Consider the following 17438-nt stretch of genomic DNA (forward strand, 5'->3'; position numbering starts at 1 on the left):
CTTAGTTTGAATGAATAATGTGATCGTGCACATTCTGTATTGGTTTGGTCCACACATTTCTGCTTAATCTAAAGAAATTTCTTCAATTGAAGGGAGAATGCCTATGGCCACTCTTTTTCCATAATATTCTTCAAAATAAATAAATAAATAAATAAATAAAAATTGAAATAAGAAACCTCATATAAAAAAGCTTCCCCACTTTATTGATCACTCTTTGTTCTTTTTATTTCAAAAATTCATAATCTAAACACATTCAACATGAGTGCCAATAGTTCATATTACCCCATGTAAACACCAGCAAATTTCCCTATAAAATGATCACGCATTAAAATTATTAAAAAATCACACATGATTTTTTTATTTTTATTTTTTTTTTCATTTGAAATCTTTTTCATATAGGAAACTTTATATATTTTTTCAACTAAAACTAAAGATCAAGGGAATGATCTAGTCTAGTGAATGAACTGCTTTCTTAGTAGGCACATGCTTGAATTGAAGGCTTATCAATGTGCTCTACAAAACTTTTTCTTCCCTATTCTCCTAAAGTAAAAGTTGTAGTTTTTTGTGGTGACAAAAATTATACTATTTTATTCTTATGTTACATAATTTTGCAGTTTTATTACAAAAATCATACCATATCATATCCTTATACAGGTCCACAATGAATTGAGATATGTCAAATTGGCTTCTTATTTGGGGTGCCACCTAAACAGTTGTTACTGGTTTTCCAAGGATTAAATCATGAGCATTAACATCTCATCTTTAAAACTTTCTCACTACGAGATTGACTCTCCAACAATGTGCAACAAAACCCTTCACATTTTTCATTAATGATGTGATCAAGGAAAGTCATATTTTTCATTAACTTCTATCAGTTCCCAATCAAATGCCTTTCATTTCCACCTGAAAGTTAAAAGGCAGTTAAGGGACATTTCAAGTTGTATAATAATGTTTCGAGATTTTCACTATATCGTTTGACTAAATAATTTTTTTTTTTTTTGATTCAAAAAAATAGATATGCAAATAGGCTACTCCAACATATTCGCCTAAATTTGAATACAGAATTTCATGCCCAAGGTTGTCACACTAGTTTTAGATGCATTAGGACAGACAAATTAATATATATATATATATATATTCAATACAAAGATCTAATGTTATATTTCAGTAGTTTTAAACATGAAGCCTCTAGTATGGATATGCTTTACTTTTGGAAATGCAAGTGGAAGTTGTTAGAAGGTTTTATAAAGGGGCACCTGTTGGGTGAATGATTGATTGGTCAAAAAGGTATGCTACTCTTTATTCAATTTTCTAATACTTGTCTTGATCATCAAAGTGATTGTGAATTGTTTCTAAAGTGAACTTGATATATGGGTCTTGGAAAAAGAGAGTTTGTGGGGTCATGTAAAGTTTACAATATCACCATTGTCAATTAGGAAGTCAGTCTAGGATTTGTAAATTACAAACCTAAGAGGTTAAAACATCAATTATTTTCTAAGACCCGTAAAGGCAACTAGTTACATGGGGTTCTCTAAAAATTGATTGTCTATGTAATATTCTCGACAAATGAAAAATCACAATACATAATAATTGCTTCATCTTTTGTTATTCAACTATCTAACAAAAAAATGAGTCAGAATATCCGTCACGTAAAAAGTTTTATTACGTAATTGATTTAAAGCACCATATAAGTAATATCATTGATGATGCAAAATTACTAATTGTGAGGACATGGTAGGTGGGTAGAACTTATTTTCATTTCATTTCAAGCCCACGAGAAAGATACTAATTGCATCATGTTTTGTCACCCAACTATCTAACAAATGTAAGTCATATACATAAAAAAAATTTATTACGTGATTGATTTAGAACACCATGTAAGTAATGTCATGTGATGATGCAAAACTTCTAATCGTGAGGACATGGCAGGTAGGTAGAACTGCATTTTCATTTCATTTCAAGCCCATGTGAAAGAGACTAAATTCATATGGGTTTGGACCCCCCCATCATTGTTGTCTCAGATCAGGTTTTGAAATTGCACAAGGAGGCCTTGTTTGTGTTTTAGTAGAGCCTCTAATGTGAAACTGGGGTACAGCACTTGGCTTTTTATTTTGGTTTTGCTCATTCTTTGTTCGATTGTGTAGTCATTACTCATTCTTCGCCCACTAAGTATTTGCACCATGCAAGTGACAAAAGTGTGCACAATCCTACACGGTTTTCACTTAAATTGGACGCACATTACACTTGCTCCTGACAAAAAATTACAACAATAGGGAAGGGGGTGTGGGCTTGTGGCGGAGGGTTTGTGTGGTTCTAGTGGCTATGGTTTGGCTCTAATAGATCGTTGATTGGGAAGGGTGGTGAGGCGTGTATGGGTGGAAGAGTGGAGGGAATGGGTGGGGGAGGAGTTAGGAGTGGTGGGAGAGGGTGGGGGAGGGGCTGGGCTGCTGGCCAGAGTTACAAAGGAAAAAAGGTGAAGAAGGGGGAAGATGAGGACAGTTAGGTAAATTCAGGTATGATTTCCAACCGCTTTGTAAAACTTTTTATTATTTTATCGTCTAGCCCTAGCACTGTTTTACAAACCTGATAACACTTAACAAATGTATTATCCAAAGACAACCTTGAGAAAGAGACGGATAAATAAAATGAAAACAACTATAGATGTCTTGCTCTGGTTTGTTTAGGTTGCAAAAAGGGAAACCCATAATATTTCATATGCCTTGCCCAAAGGCTTCATAATAGTTAACATAGCAATGATAGAAACAACTACTCTCCCCCCACACTCCTCCAGAACAAACACAACTGTCATCATAAGATACTTTGCCCAAAATCCTCTCCCTTCTCATACATTGAATCCACATAAACCTCCTTTTGGTTGTTAAGAATATGGAAGAGAATAGGACCAGACTTTGGATCTAGGCCTCTGCTTGGCAGTGCAGTGTGTGCCAATAATTGCCCATCCAACAATATCCCCAAGTACAGCTTAAGAATGACTTGGATATCACAAACTAATAAGAAAGACATCACTATAAGATAGATGCAATGAACAACATCAATTCAAATATTTCAGAACCTACAAGAAAGAAACACTTATCATAAAACATAGAAGACCCAAACAAACTGACAACAGGAAGAAAGAAAAAGGTTCATTTAACAGGTTCGGAGCTAATCAAAAGATTCATTCTACCCCCATGAGGACACACACTACATCTAATCGACACATTCCCAACAAGACACCATGACCGCTTGTTTATTCTTCAATGATTTTGTTTATTCTTTGTATGAAGAAACCATTTCCATGTTGTGCCTTCTTTCCTTGCAGCGACTGCCCTAAACAATACAGCAACAGAGCTGAATAGTACCCCAAGTCCCAACACTCTGACCAGCACTCAACAAGCAAGCTTGCGATGCAGACTACCTAAGAATATTCAGTAAGTAGAATCATTACCGGGACTATCTGCATGCATGTCCATGGAGGAATCATTGGAGTTGTAGGAATTAGAATCTCTGTTCTGGTGTTGCACAAAGGTCGGTTCATTGTTTCTAAATCCATTTCCTCCTTGAGCGATATGATAATTCTGAAGGCTGAGACGAACAGGGCTTGAAAGAGCATTTGAGAAAACATAGTTCTTGGACTGCTGATCACAGTGAAATCCCTGCCCGACACTTGGTGCACCTGATGATCCTGAAGAGACCAAAATACCTGAATTTGTCAAGTGCATTGTCGGCTGTGAATGCTGATTCTGGGTTGGCAGCGCTCTGGGTGACATTGATGGCTCCTCTCCACAACAGTCCAGCTCAGTCTGCATCGAGATCTCTAAATAAGTTCCAAACACAAAGATAAAACGGAGAAAAAAAAAAAAAGGTCAAATAAACAACATAACAGATCTCAGGCCCATCAAAATAGTATATATATATTGTCAAGATTAGATGAAGGGTAGTTGTGTAATTGTCTACTTATCACTTATTGATATAAATATACCTAGTTAGAGAGGACAAACTATTGATTAGGTTTTGTGCCTCCTAACATCGTTCTTCTCTCATCTTCTCTGTGCCATCATCTTTTCTCTTCCTTCTTAAATTTCTTCTTCTTCTTTTTTTTAACTTGGTATCAGAGCTTTGCAAAATTTCTATGTTTTTTTGTCTTCCTGGTTCTCCTTTCACTATTCAATAATGTACAAAAAAATAAAATAAAATAATTCCCAGCATGCTCGACGAGGCCTGGGGATTGTCCAAAAAAAATTTCAATTTTTTTTGAGATCTTCTTTGCCTATTTTTCGATTTTTTCTTTATTTTTTAGAATAATGGATTGTTTTTTCAGAATTGCACTTCTAGCCTGTTTTTGCTTGATTCAAGGCTTGGGCTCCCTTCTCTAGGAGTCGACTAGGCTGTTTAGAGCCTTCCCTAGCTTCAGTTTTCACTTTGGGATATTTTTTGGTTACTGTTGGTCCTTCTGGTTCATCCGGGTGCTGTCTGGCCCGTTTCTGCTGTTGTTTAGGCTATTTCTGGTCCTTCCTGGTTGTGTTTTTTGGTGAGAATTATATTTCCAGAAAAAGTTTCGTTCTCTCTTCATCTCTATTTTAATTTGGTTGTGGTCTTAACTAATGGCTGCCGAAGGTGTCATTCTTGCCAGCAATGAGACTACAAGTTTAGGTCCTAGTGTGATGCTTGGTGACAACTCTTCTCTTCAACTTACTTCTGTTAAGTTGGATAGCACCAATTACTTAGTGTGGTCACGTTCCTTTCAGTTGGCTATTACTGCTCGCGGCCTGTTGGGATACATTAAAGGCGTTACTAAGGCTCCCACGGAGGATGGACCAGCACGTGACAAATGGAATAAGGAGAATGCCCTGGTTATGACTTGGTTACTCAATTCTATTCATTCTAATGTTAGTCGGCCCTTTGTTTTGATGGACACTGCTCATGAGATTTGGGCTGCTGCAAATCAGATGTATTCCCGACGAGGTAATGATGCTCAAGCCTATGAACAGCGGAAAAAGATTCGGGGCATTGATCAGAAAGACAGATCTCTCGCTGAGCATTATTCAAAGTTGAGTAGTTTGTGGCAGGAACTTGACTATTATGAAAAAATTTCAAGTTGTGTGTTCCCAAGATGCAACTATGTTTCAGCATATGGTGTCCAAAGAGCGTTTGTATGACTTCCTTGCATAGTTGTCAAATCGAGATTCGTATCGTGAATCGAAATGACCTTGTACCGAATCGCGAATCGAATCGAATCGTGAATCGTAAAGATTCGGTCACTTTTTTAAAATTACTTAAAAATATATATTTACACATTTAGATGATAAATATATCTTATGAAAATGAAATATCTAGGCTTAAATCAATAAAAATGTTATTTTGAGTGATAATCACGTAGTTTAATAGGTAAGAAGTTAACAAAATTCTTATGTAAGATCACTATCTTACTTTTTTTCTTTTTAGATATTTCTTATCAACCATTCTTAATAAAGATAATAACCAAATAGACAAATTATCAATTTTCAAAATAACAATAATTAACAACGATATTGATATTTGGACAATAAGCATACATACTTTTCTAAGTAACAATGAACAAATAATAAGAAAGAATTATTTAGAATATTTTATTTTAAAGCTTAAAACATTTTCAAAGGTATAACTGACCTCACATATGTAATATTCAATTATATTCAATTTAATAAAATAGCAATAGATAATTCATAGTGTAACTTTAATCTTAAACATCTTTAGAAGATATATTATGATTTTTTAAAGGGGAAAAAAATAAGAAAAAAGGTTAAAAATATGTTGGATCTGAATGAATCTGATTGGATTCTATTAAAAACTTCAAGATCACTAAAATAATAACAAATTATGTATATATATTGGTTATTTTGGTATTAAACGCTATTATAAGTTGTATTATGTCATTTTCACCAAAAATATGGAGAAAGAAATAGTTGAAAATATGTCGGACACAATAATTTAAAAAATTATGTGAATCGTAAAAAGTGAATTGAATCGTGAATCGATTGTGAATCGTGCGACTCACTAGAGATTTACTTCTAAAATAGATTCACCCATACATTCGTATCGATTTTGCAAAAAATTCGAATCGAATCGTGAATCGAATCGCGAATCGTAAGATTCTGATAACAGAGAAATTCACTTATAGATTCGTATCGATTTTACAAAAATTGTGAATCGAATCGCGAATCGAATCGCGAATTGTAAGATTCTGATAACATAGCTTCCTTGCTAGTCTCAACATGGAGTATGATCCAATTCGTGTTCAGGTCCTTGGTCGTGATCCATTTCCTACCATGCGTAAGGCCTATGCTTATGTTCTGCAGGAAGAAAGTAGGCAGAGTGCCATACCCCTTTAGGATCGCTCTACTCTAGCCGTCTCTTCTGCTCTTACAGATGCAAAAGTTGGTCAATCCAAGTCTAGAGGAAAAGGCTCCTCTAATGATCAGATCATTTGTGATTATTGTGGGAAAGAACGCCATGATCGGGACCATTGTTGGAAGTTGCATGGTCGTCCTACTCGAGGACGAGGTGGTGGTCATGGTCCTTGTGGTGGTACCGTTTGCTTTCATGCACATCTCTCAAAGTCATCTCCTAATAATTCGAGTGATCCTACAACACTTTCCCAAGATGAGTTACATACTCTCCGGCGTCTGATGGCTCGGCTTGATTCTTTTCCTACCACTACTTCTGATCTCCCTTCCTCCAACTTTGCTTCTATCGGTATTCCTTCGCGTGCCTTGAGTGTTGTTTCATCATCTCCTTGGATTATTGACTCTAGTGCTACCGATCATATGACAGGTTTGTCTAATCTTTTCCACTCTGACTTCCCTTGTTCTGGTAAGGAGAAAATGAGAGTTGCAAATGGGTCTTTATCCTCTGTCTCTAGGATAGGCTCTATTCATTGTTCTCCTTCTATTTCTCTATCATCAGTTTTACATGTCCTAAATTTTTCTACGAACTTGCTCTCTATTAGTCGTCTTACCACTTCTTTAAATTGTTCCATAACCTTTTATCCTTCTCATTATGTCTTTCAGGAACTGGATACAGGGAGAACGATTGGCAGTGGTAAAGCACATGAGGGCATGTATGTTTTGGATGCTGAATCTTCCTCCGCTAGACAAGCTCTCAGCCCTCCTGGCCTCTCACTTTTACATCAGTGACATCAGCGTTTAGGGCATCCCCCATTTTTGTTTTAGACAAACTTCTCCCTAGTTTAGTGAAGCATTGTGATAGGAATAATTTTCATTGTGATGCTTGTGAGTTTGCCAAGCATAAACGTTCTTGTTATCTTCCAATTAATAAAAGAAGTTTATTTCCCTTTATGGTTATTTATTCTGATGTATGGGGTCCTTCTCATGTAATGTCTGTGTCTGGCTGTCATTGGTTTGCCACTTTTATTGATTGTTATTCTCGTGTCACTTGGATATACATGCTTCGTACCAAGAGTGAAGATTTCTCTTGTTTTAAAACATCCCATAAGATGGTCCATACTCAGTTTGCCAATCTAATTAAAGTCCTTCAGAGTGACAATGGCACTGAATATATTGATGGTGACTTTCATGCGTATCTCGAAGAAAATGGTATCCTTTATCAAACCAATTGTGTCGGTACTTCTGAACAGAATGGTGTTGCTGAATAGAAAAACCGTCATCTTCTCGAGGTTGCTTGTGCTCTTATGTTCACGATGAAAGTTCCCAAACCATTCTGGGGTGATGCGGTTCTTATCGCTGCTTATCTTATTAACCGCATGCTTTCTAGTGTTCTTCAGTTTTAGCGCCCTTTTGATCTTCTCCCTCACACTTCTGTGTCTCCCATCTCTCCTACTCCTAAAGTGTTTAGTTGTGTCTGTTTTGTTCATTCCTCTCGCCTCACTCGAAGCAAACTGAACCCTAAGGCTATGCGTTGTGTTTTTCCTTGGTTATTCCTCCACCCATAAAAGTGTTATGATCCTTACTCTCGTAAATTCTATGTTACTATGGATGTTACTTTTTGTGAGTTTGAATCCTTTTTTGGGGGTCAATCTCTTCAGGGGGAAGCTTCTACAAAAGAGATTGTTTCTTCTTATCTTTCTGATCCTTTTTTCTCTATCATTTGTAGTGAGTGGGAGCTGCAAACTAAACTTATTCAAGGGAAGTGTAGTAGGTTGGATAGACTAGATCTCAAGACTTACACTCGGCGACAAAAAGAACAACAATCTCATGTGCTTCCATGCCCATTGTCATATCCGGATCCAGTTACTATTTTGTCTGTGGATCCTTCGGGTAATGAGTCCTTGGCCACTACTCCCATTCCCGTTGATGATCTTAATCTTCCTATTACTATTAGGAAAGGAGTAAGAACTTGTACTCAACATCCTATTTTTAATTTTGTGTCTTATGATTCCTTATCTCTATCATATCGTACATTTGTTTCGTCTTGTCTTCTATATCTATTCTGCAGGGTTGGAAGGAAGCACTTAATGATCCCAAGTGGAAAGAAGCTATGGCAGAAGAGATGAGAGCTCTGAGTAAGAATGACACTTGGGAGTTAATTTCTCTACCATCAAGAAAAAGCCCTGTGGGCTGCAAATGGTTGTTCCCCATTAAGCAACGAGCAAATGGAACCATTAAGAGATCTAAGGCGAGACTAGTTGCTAAAGGGTTCACTCAGACTTATGGCATTGACTATCAAGAGATCTTTGCTCCAATGGCTAAGATGAATTCTATCCGTGTCTTGTTTTCCTATGCAGCGAATCTGGGGTGGCCATTGCAACAATTGGATGTAAAAAATACTTTTCTCCATGGTGATTTAGAAGAAGAAGTGTGTATGGATATTCCTCCCGGGTTTTCCTCTCCAACTACTGCTGGGAAGGTCTATCGATTAAAGAAAGCATTGTATGATTTGAAACAGTCTCCTAGAGCCTGGTTTGACAGATTTCTAAAGGCGATGATTAGATTTGGTTATAAGCAGAGTCATGCAGATCATACTATGTTCATCAAACAGCGGGCTGATAAGATTGCTATACTTATTGTCTATATGGATGACATAGTTGTGACTGAGAATGATGTAGAGAAAATGTCTCAAACCAAAGCTCAACTTTTCAAAGAATTTGAAATTAAGGACCTTGGGCCTTTACGGTACTTTCTTGAGATTTAGATTGCTAGATCAGACAAGGGTATATTTATCTCTCAAAGAAAGTACATCTTAGATCTACTTGAGGAAGTAGGGATGTTAGAGTGTAGACCGGCAGATTCCCCTATCGAGGCCAATCACAAACTTAGCAGTAGTGATGGAGACTGTGTTGACAAGGTAAGATATCAGAGCCTTGTGGGAAGATTAATATACCTTTCCCATACTAGGCCTGATATTGCATATGTTATGGGTGTAGTAAGCCGATTTATGAAGAATCCACGAACAGATCATTTGGATGCAATTGATCGGATATTGAGGTATCTGAAATCAGCTCCAAGAAAAGGGATCTTGTTCTCTAATCATGCTCACTTGAGGCTGGAGGCCTTCACCGATGCAGATTGGGCTGGTGTAGTTGATGACAGGAGGTCTACTTCGATTATTGTACCTTTGTAGGCGGAAATCTAGTGACTTGGTGCAACAAAAAGCAAGCAGTTATAGCCAGATCAAGTGCGGAAGCAGAATATCGGGGCATGGCTAATGGCATTCGTGAACTTATGTGGCTTCAAATTTTATTGGTAGACTTGGTGGGCCAATAAGATTGTATTGTGACAATAAGGCTACTATTAACATTGCTCATAATCCAATTCAGCATGATAGAACAAAGCACATTGAGATTGACAGACATTTTATCAAGGAAAAAATCAGCAATGGAGTGATTCAAATGCCTTTTGTGAAATCAACAGAACAGTTGGCTGATATATTTACTAAAAGGTTAGGTAGTAAGGTTTTCCATCCCATTGTGTGCAAGTTAGGCATGAGAGATATCTATGCACCAACTTGAGGGGGAGTGTTAAGATTAGATGAAGGGTAGTTGTGTAATTGTCTACTTATCACTTATTGATATAAATATACCTAGTTAGAGAAGACAAACTAATTGATTAGGTTTAGTGCCTCCTAACATCGTTCTTCTCTCATCTTCTCTATTCCATCATCTTTTCTCTTCCTTCTTAAATTTCTTCTTTTATTTTTAACATATATATATATATATAGAGAGAGAGAGAGAGAGATACAAAGATCTCAGAACCAACATCAGCAAGAACTCTAAACTACAGAAACTAGGAAGAACTTGACTGCCCAAAAAATGCAACAAAAACCTCTAGAAAACTTGCATAATTCAGATAGGCAAACCATAAGCAGTTGAATTTATATCTAGAAAGCTTGCATAATTCAAATGAAAACCTGAAGTTATTAGATAAGCAAAACAAACAAAGGAATATGAAATTGAAAAAAAATCATCATTTGGTCTGCATCATCACTGCCAAGGTGCACCTCAGATTTATTTTCACAAGGCTGTTTGACTAAAGATTCTAAACTCGAAGAGTGGCAGTAAACAAAATACAATCATCGTCCTCCCTATGTGCTTGGCCAATTGTACAGGAAAAAAGCATAATCCAAGCATAATGAATTAATTATAGTAAGAACTATTACAGTGCATGAAACCAACTGCATCTTATTATTTAGAGCACACCAAAAAATATTTGAAATTTATTAACTAGTGTAATTCAAGTATTCATCATATCAATACTAGCGCCATGTGCAAGCCCGATGGGTGTGCTGTTAGAACTGCAAAAAGTTACAGGTTTTGATCTGAAGTTGATATGGGCAGTTATATAACGCAAGAAGTTACAGACAATTACATGAGGGTATTTTGGGAAAATAAAAAAAGTGACAGTCTACACCAACTCAGGTGTAGACTTTGTATAATAGTATAGATATACATCTATATTCGTTATCTAATGTAAGATATTTATATTCTTGGTCTTTTCTTCTTCTTTTTTTTCTTTTTTTTTAATTTGATTAATTGGTCCACTTATTCAGCAAATACCAACTTATTAATAAAATAAAACAAAAATTAGTAATCATTGTAACAATAGTATTCAGCTTCACCCTATTTGCCAAATTCTTTTCTACTTGTAATAATGCCTTCATAATATGTGCATAATAACAGCCCTCTGTTGTAAAAAGCCATAGGTTTTAAAACCCTCAACCATCAGAATCGAATATACTAAACCAAGTCTTGAGTCCCATCAATAAATCCTCATGAGACCAAGGCTTCCTCCCTTCAAAGTAAGAAATGGTAAAACCGACTTGTCTACCTCTGAAATTTCTCTCAAATCCTGCAACCTAATGATCGTGCGATGATAATAAGATGACTGGAGTGTTTAAACTCCACTCCATATTTAAAACTAAGTGTATAACCATGTGCTTTGTGGTAACTAACCACAACTAGGATAGCTATAAACCTTTGTTAACTAGCCAATAAAATGAATCAATTACTTCCTTAATGATGAGGAAGGATACATACAGAATAGCTAATGTACAAAATAATCCTGCTAGAGCATCCCAAAAGATTCATGGCCGCATGAAAGATTAACCTAAGAGCAGGTTTTAAAAGGTCCACACGGGACTCTCAGTATTAAAATAAAGAATCTAATTCTCAAGAACAAATCAAAGGGGAAGGACTCCAACAGAGGAGATGGATGCCATCAAAACAACATGCAATGATGATCACAGACTATAATCTGTGTTTGCATCAAGGAATATTTATCAAGACCTCATTAAAATTAGACAGCATTTCCCAATTCAGATTTGATGCCAAATCAGACAGCATTTCCAATGAAGATATGATTACCAAAGCAGACAGCAATGCCCAACAAGAATGAATGGATACCAAAGCTTTCTAGTAGGCAATTACTGTGATTTCAGAAAACTTTGTGAAGTGGCAGAATGGTTCCACCATACATCATTCAAGACACATTTTGTATCCCCCATATCGTTTAAATATATATCAGACATGCATATGTGGGCCCACAACGAAAGATAAAGAACAACAATCATAAATAAAAAATAAAAAGAGCTAAGAAAACAGTCAAGAAGAAAGCTAAAACCTGCAGGTGGGCTAGTATATCAACAGTGTTTACTCTTGATCCTCCCTCTTGTTGTCTCAAAATCCACTGATAAAGTTTTTCCTGCAAAACAAGAGATAAAGTTACAGCAGTGAAATGTAAGATTACTCTCCCAAGCAAGAAATTTAACAAATCAATGTGAAAACCAAATATCCAAAGATCTTATTGCATGAGACTCTCACTAAAGCAGAGTCTGGGGAGGGAAAGATGTGTGTAGACTTTCTACCCCCACCTGTTACCCTCCCTAAGTGAAGTGAAAACCAATGTGAGAACCAAACAATTATCACAAAAAAGATAGCAGAGTGGCATCCAACATTATCAACTTGTACAAGAATACCTCTTTTTGGGATGCTTCATAGTAGACAAAAAAAACATAATCCACCTAAGGAAAAAAAAAAAAAAAAAAAGGTGAAGCAAGAGTACATATTTATGCACATTGCCTAAAGTAGATGCAAAGCTAAACGAAGACAAAAGGACCTAGGCTGAGGTGGACAAGGGAGGCCTGGTAGGGGCGACCGCCACACCAAGTTATGGAAAAAAAAACTGTTAAATATAGTAGCATTAATTATGAATATTTTTAAATTGTATAGGTCCGCCCCGCTAAGATCTTCTTCTTCTAGCCCTTTTTGTGTGAAAGGATAATTAGCCTTACTTACAGGCTGTGTGTGAAAAGGTTGTTAGCCTTGAAGCATTGTGTGAAATTGACCCTATTATTGGGAATGTGAATTGGTCCCCGACTCTTGTCAACATCATTAGTTGAGTCGATCATTAGGGTAACAGTACCGTCTTAACTCTAATTCGAGGTTTGACGAATTACATTTTTACCAGGCTTGAAAGTTAAAATCTGCTACAACATCCTTATTAGGGATAATGTGTGTGTCCTTATATGGTATTTTGACTATAGTTACCTTCTTTTAAATATTTGTAGTGATGATTGATAAATAATGATTTTGACTTGGCATGTGAAAGACAAGTATGCCATGGGGGAAAAAAGAATGAAATGAGGAAAATAATGAGGATATCTAAAGGATTAAATTAGGATATGAATTATGTTCCATCGAGATGCACATATTCTTGATGCGTTTTTGGTGATTGTCACTAGTCTATCTATATTTGGTTTATTTGGCAGTACATGGAATTGTGTAAATTTTACCTAATAAATTGCATACATTAAATTGTTCAAAAAAAAAAAATTTTGCAAACTTAAGGAACATGATGTGTATGCTCCCTTGTGCATGTCATAAAATTGTTAATCGATGAGTTGCTAGCATGTTTACCATGACTACAATTCATGCTCTGTGCTACTTCTCTTGTATTGTACACCGCACTTCATATTTATGCATGCACTTGGGATGTTTTTGGATGACTGGGCTTTTACCTCACCCCTATTGCAGGTACAAACCAAGTTTGGTTAGAAACTGAGATTGAGTTGTATGAGGATGCATTGAGTCTATTCTATTTCTTTTTGTGAGGCTTTGTACTTATGATGTAAACTTTATTCTTTTGAGATCCTTGTGTTGTATAGAGAATAGGGTCTGTGCAGATGCTCTAATGTATTAATTGGACTGTACCAAATTTGGATATCCTTATCTTGGAACATTGAAATTTACATTTAATGAGGAATTTAAAAAGATAAGAAGAAAAAAAAAAAATTAGAAGCTTTTTGTTGACCTCATTTAGGGTGGTTGAACCCTCACCTATGCATGGACCTCTTAAATTAATTTGACCTTTAATTGCCTTCTTACCTTCTTCTAGTTCATCCAGCCAGGTTTTACAAATTCAAGGTGTGACACCCTCCCTTCACCCATCAGCAATAGAAGATTGAGACAGTTATTCCAATGACTTACAATTCATTCATTTGCATACTGCTTAGGGGAAGAGAGAACAACGTGGTGAACATAAGGATGCCATAGATGTTGCCCCAAAATCATATTCCCATACAAGATGTTAGTAAAATTAATTTTTTACTTCAACACAGAGTTTTCCCAAATATTGTTTCTGAATACATATTATCGCAAATTGTGGCATCATTTGGGCTAGGCCACTACGTTTTTCCTTCTACAAATTTTACTCGCTCCTAGTTTCTATTTTGCATTACTTTATTACTATGCTCATATAGCAACAAACCATTAACTTTGTATAGCAACAAATCACTCTCTTTTCTATAATAAACTCCAACAAAAAATTAAAAAAATTAAGATTGTAAGAAAAAAAGAAACATCCTCATCATCTAAAGTTGATCCAAATAATCTATAAATAAATCATTTGACTTTCTCGGAAGAAGAAAAGATATTTATAAGAAACAAAATATCAAGTATTGGAGGATTGTTCTGTTTTAAGTTTACATTTAATATCTCTAAATGTCTTTACTATGACCTTTACAGGTCTTGCATAAACGAAAATTATATTCACCAGGTAATGAACATAACGACATTTTCTTTTTCATTTTTCTTTTCTTTCTTGTTTGGCAATATTTAAAGATTTTTATAGTCACCTTTTGGCTTGATTCCTTTCTACTTCTTCACCTATACATGCTTTAACTCTCCACCTATTATTTATCTCAACTGCAACAAATAAATATAGCCACCTTTTGGCTTGATTCCTTTCCACTTCTTCGCCTATACATGCTTTAACTCTCCACCTATTATTTATCTCAACTGCAACAAATAAATATAGCCATACTTTTGCCTCAATATACATGGGTCGCCCCAAAAATTAACATCTTCGGTTACTTATCAAGGGTATTGGAGAAGCAAGAGGAAAAAAGAAAAAAATTCTAACTCAACTATATTACTACATTTGTTTAAAATGAAATTCTATCATTTTGATGCACTCCTCTCCCCTCAAATCAAACCCTATCATAAAATGCTCTCTGCTCTTCTCAACATCAAAGGCTTCTATTGTCATTCTAAGAGCCTGTTTGGAAAGTGGCTTTTTAGTATCTTTTTGGCTAAAATATGAGATGAAAAAAAACCAATACGTTTGGGAAGAACTTTTTAGATTTTTATGGAAAAAAAAAAGTGCAAAAAGTAGAGTGAATGAAAAAGAATCTTTGGTTTTTTTTTTGGCTAAATTCAATACTTAAAACTCTTTGATAGAAACTTAAAAGTTTTTATATCATTCATGATTTAAATTAATAACTTAACTGTTTATGTAGATTAGAATACATCTCTATCCCACTTGACTGGAATTTATAATTCAAGTATTATAAATTATAGAAATATCAATTCAAGTTTGGCGGTCAAAAATAAAGTGTGATCCTTACGGTAACCTATAATAGATTTAAATTATTTGCTCTAGCTACACTTGTAACTTTATACACACACATGTATAGGTATGCATGTGTAGCCTCGCCTAGTATTGGCCTCATCAATAAAGAGTGCCACAAGGAATGGACTGAGGCCATACCTAAAGCTGAGCCAACCTCCTTTCTTGCATTCAAGGCACCATGTAAACAAACAGTAGGCCCAAGTATGAAAATACTATCATGAAACAATTTGTTTATATTCTCTCTTGAGATTGCTTGATTGTACCTTCTGTGCTCCAAACGCCAAGTACAAAGTCTCAAATTTTTTTAAACAGATCGCTAACCACATGAATGACTTTGTTACATCCAGTTGTAATATATTCCTCCAGTAAAAAATAATAATAATTAATTTCAACAAAAGCTCAAATCATATATCTCATAAACAATCTGAAACAACTAACAAAGGTTGTACTGCATTTGAATGAAAAGAAACACACTCTGTGTTAGAAAGAGCAAAAACACCCAAGCCACTTTACCTTACAACAAATAAATAACAAAAATGATTGTCTACTTTCTTAACCTAAACAGTATTGTCATGGTTATCCAACTTGGTAAGTTTCCAAACTAATGGGTAATGTTAAGTCAATTCATTTCTCCACTCAAAGTAGCAAACAACCAAGCAACCCAAAGCATTACAATATAAAAAATTTAAAATTAATAATAATAATAATAATAGCAAGTAATTCACTTAAATAAGCATAACCCAACATCACAACATAAATAAACAACAAAGGGCAAGATAATCAGAAATGAATGAACAACATAAACCCATAAAGATAGACATAAAACAAATCCGAATCAAAAGATCTATGCAAAAAGACAAAATCAAATTGACGAACTAGAACAATTGAATTGGCGAACTTTGAACGCAAAATCACAAAGATTAATTGGTAATCAGGTGTAAAATCAAATCAATACCAATCCATGGCGTTCACCGGCCTGAAAGCTGAGTTTTTGTTGATTCATAGCCTGCGTGTAGAGCTGAGAGAGCGAGTTCGCAGCGCTACAAAACGTCGAGTACATGGTTCGATCAACCTCATCGAGGCTCGTAGCCACAGACTTTCTCTTCTTCCCCATAAATCTTCTCGATCTCTATAAAAATCCTAGAAATAAATAAATAAATAAATATAAACACTAATTTCTCTCCGGCAATCGGTGTGTCAGATTCCGGCGAGATTCGCCCCGGCGGTTCCAGAAAATCTCAGACTGTGTGTCGCGAAGAAATGGTTGGAAGAGTGCTCATGGTTTGGGGGTTTTATAGTTTTGATGCAGGAGAGGAGTTACAGATGAGGGTGCATGGTAACTATTGTGGAGTTGCATCTTACGTGATAGATCCCCAAAAAATTATTGTAAAATGAGTGGGGACATGTATGTGGAACCGGATGTGATAGGTAATCTAATGATCGTACACCGTTGGATTTGTGGACTTTGACATTTTTTTGTCAGGCTACAGCAGCAACCATCGTCGGGTACGAACAAGCCAGTGGGGTTGAGCAAGGATCCTCTCCTTGCATTATTTTTTACATGCACGGTTATTGGATCTATTTTTAAGTTTAATTTTGATAATTTAAATTATTTATATTTTAAGATTTGTTCAATATATCATATCTGTAAAAAATCAAGTTGATCGAATATTAAAAAGTATGTGTTCAGAAAAATCAAACTAAAAACTTTTTTTTTTTTAAATTTAATAAACAGTTTTCCGAACGCATGTTTTCTGATATCCGATCAACTTGATTTTTTACAAGTATGATATACTGAACAAGTATTAAAATATAAACGGTTTGAACACATTTAATGGTGGTACTACGTGTACCAATTAATATATATATATATATATATATGTACTAGGCTAATTATAATAATTAATATTTTTTTTTAATGGTGGTACTACGTGTACCAATTAATATATATATATATATATATTAATGTACTAATTAGTATTATGATATTATTATTGAACACATTTATTATACAAATTACAAATATCTAAAATCATATAAATGATGTCACATCATCTATTAATGCATTAATATATA

At 35.3% G+C, this 17438-nt stretch overlaps 1 protein-coding gene across 2 annotated transcripts; it reads right to left on the reverse strand.

Annotated features, from left to right (window-relative positions):
• Nucleotides 1-3009: 3009 nt before the first annotated feature.
• Nucleotides 3010-16755, reverse strand: LOC114309739 (uncharacterized). 2 transcript variants are annotated; one of them, XM_028255544.2, is made up of 4 exons: nucleotides 16318-16636; nucleotides 12430-12474; nucleotides 12075-12155; nucleotides 3010-3803 (listed from the first exon to the last, which is right to left on the reverse strand). In XM_028255544.2, exons 1-4 carry the CDS (start codon nucleotides 16474-16476, stop codon nucleotides 3429-3431), a joined length of 660 nt encoding a protein of 219 aa, XP_028111345.1. In that variant the 5' UTR covers nucleotides 16477-16636; the 3' UTR covers nucleotides 3010-3428. The 2 variants fall into 2 exon arrangements, with proteins under 2 accessions (XP_028111345.1, XP_028111354.1); XM_028255553.2 differs by lacking the exon at nucleotides 12430-12474 and having other exon boundaries at nucleotides 16318-16755.
• Between the last annotated feature and the right edge of the window lie 683 nt (nucleotides 16756-17438).

The sequence above is a fragment of the Camellia sinensis genome, chromosome 3 (genome assembly GCF_055761805.1).
Source record: "Camellia sinensis isolate YWXY chromosome 3, ASM5576180v1, whole genome shotgun sequence".
Taxonomy (NCBI): Eukaryota; Viridiplantae; Streptophyta; class Magnoliopsida; order Ericales; family Theaceae; genus Camellia; species Camellia sinensis.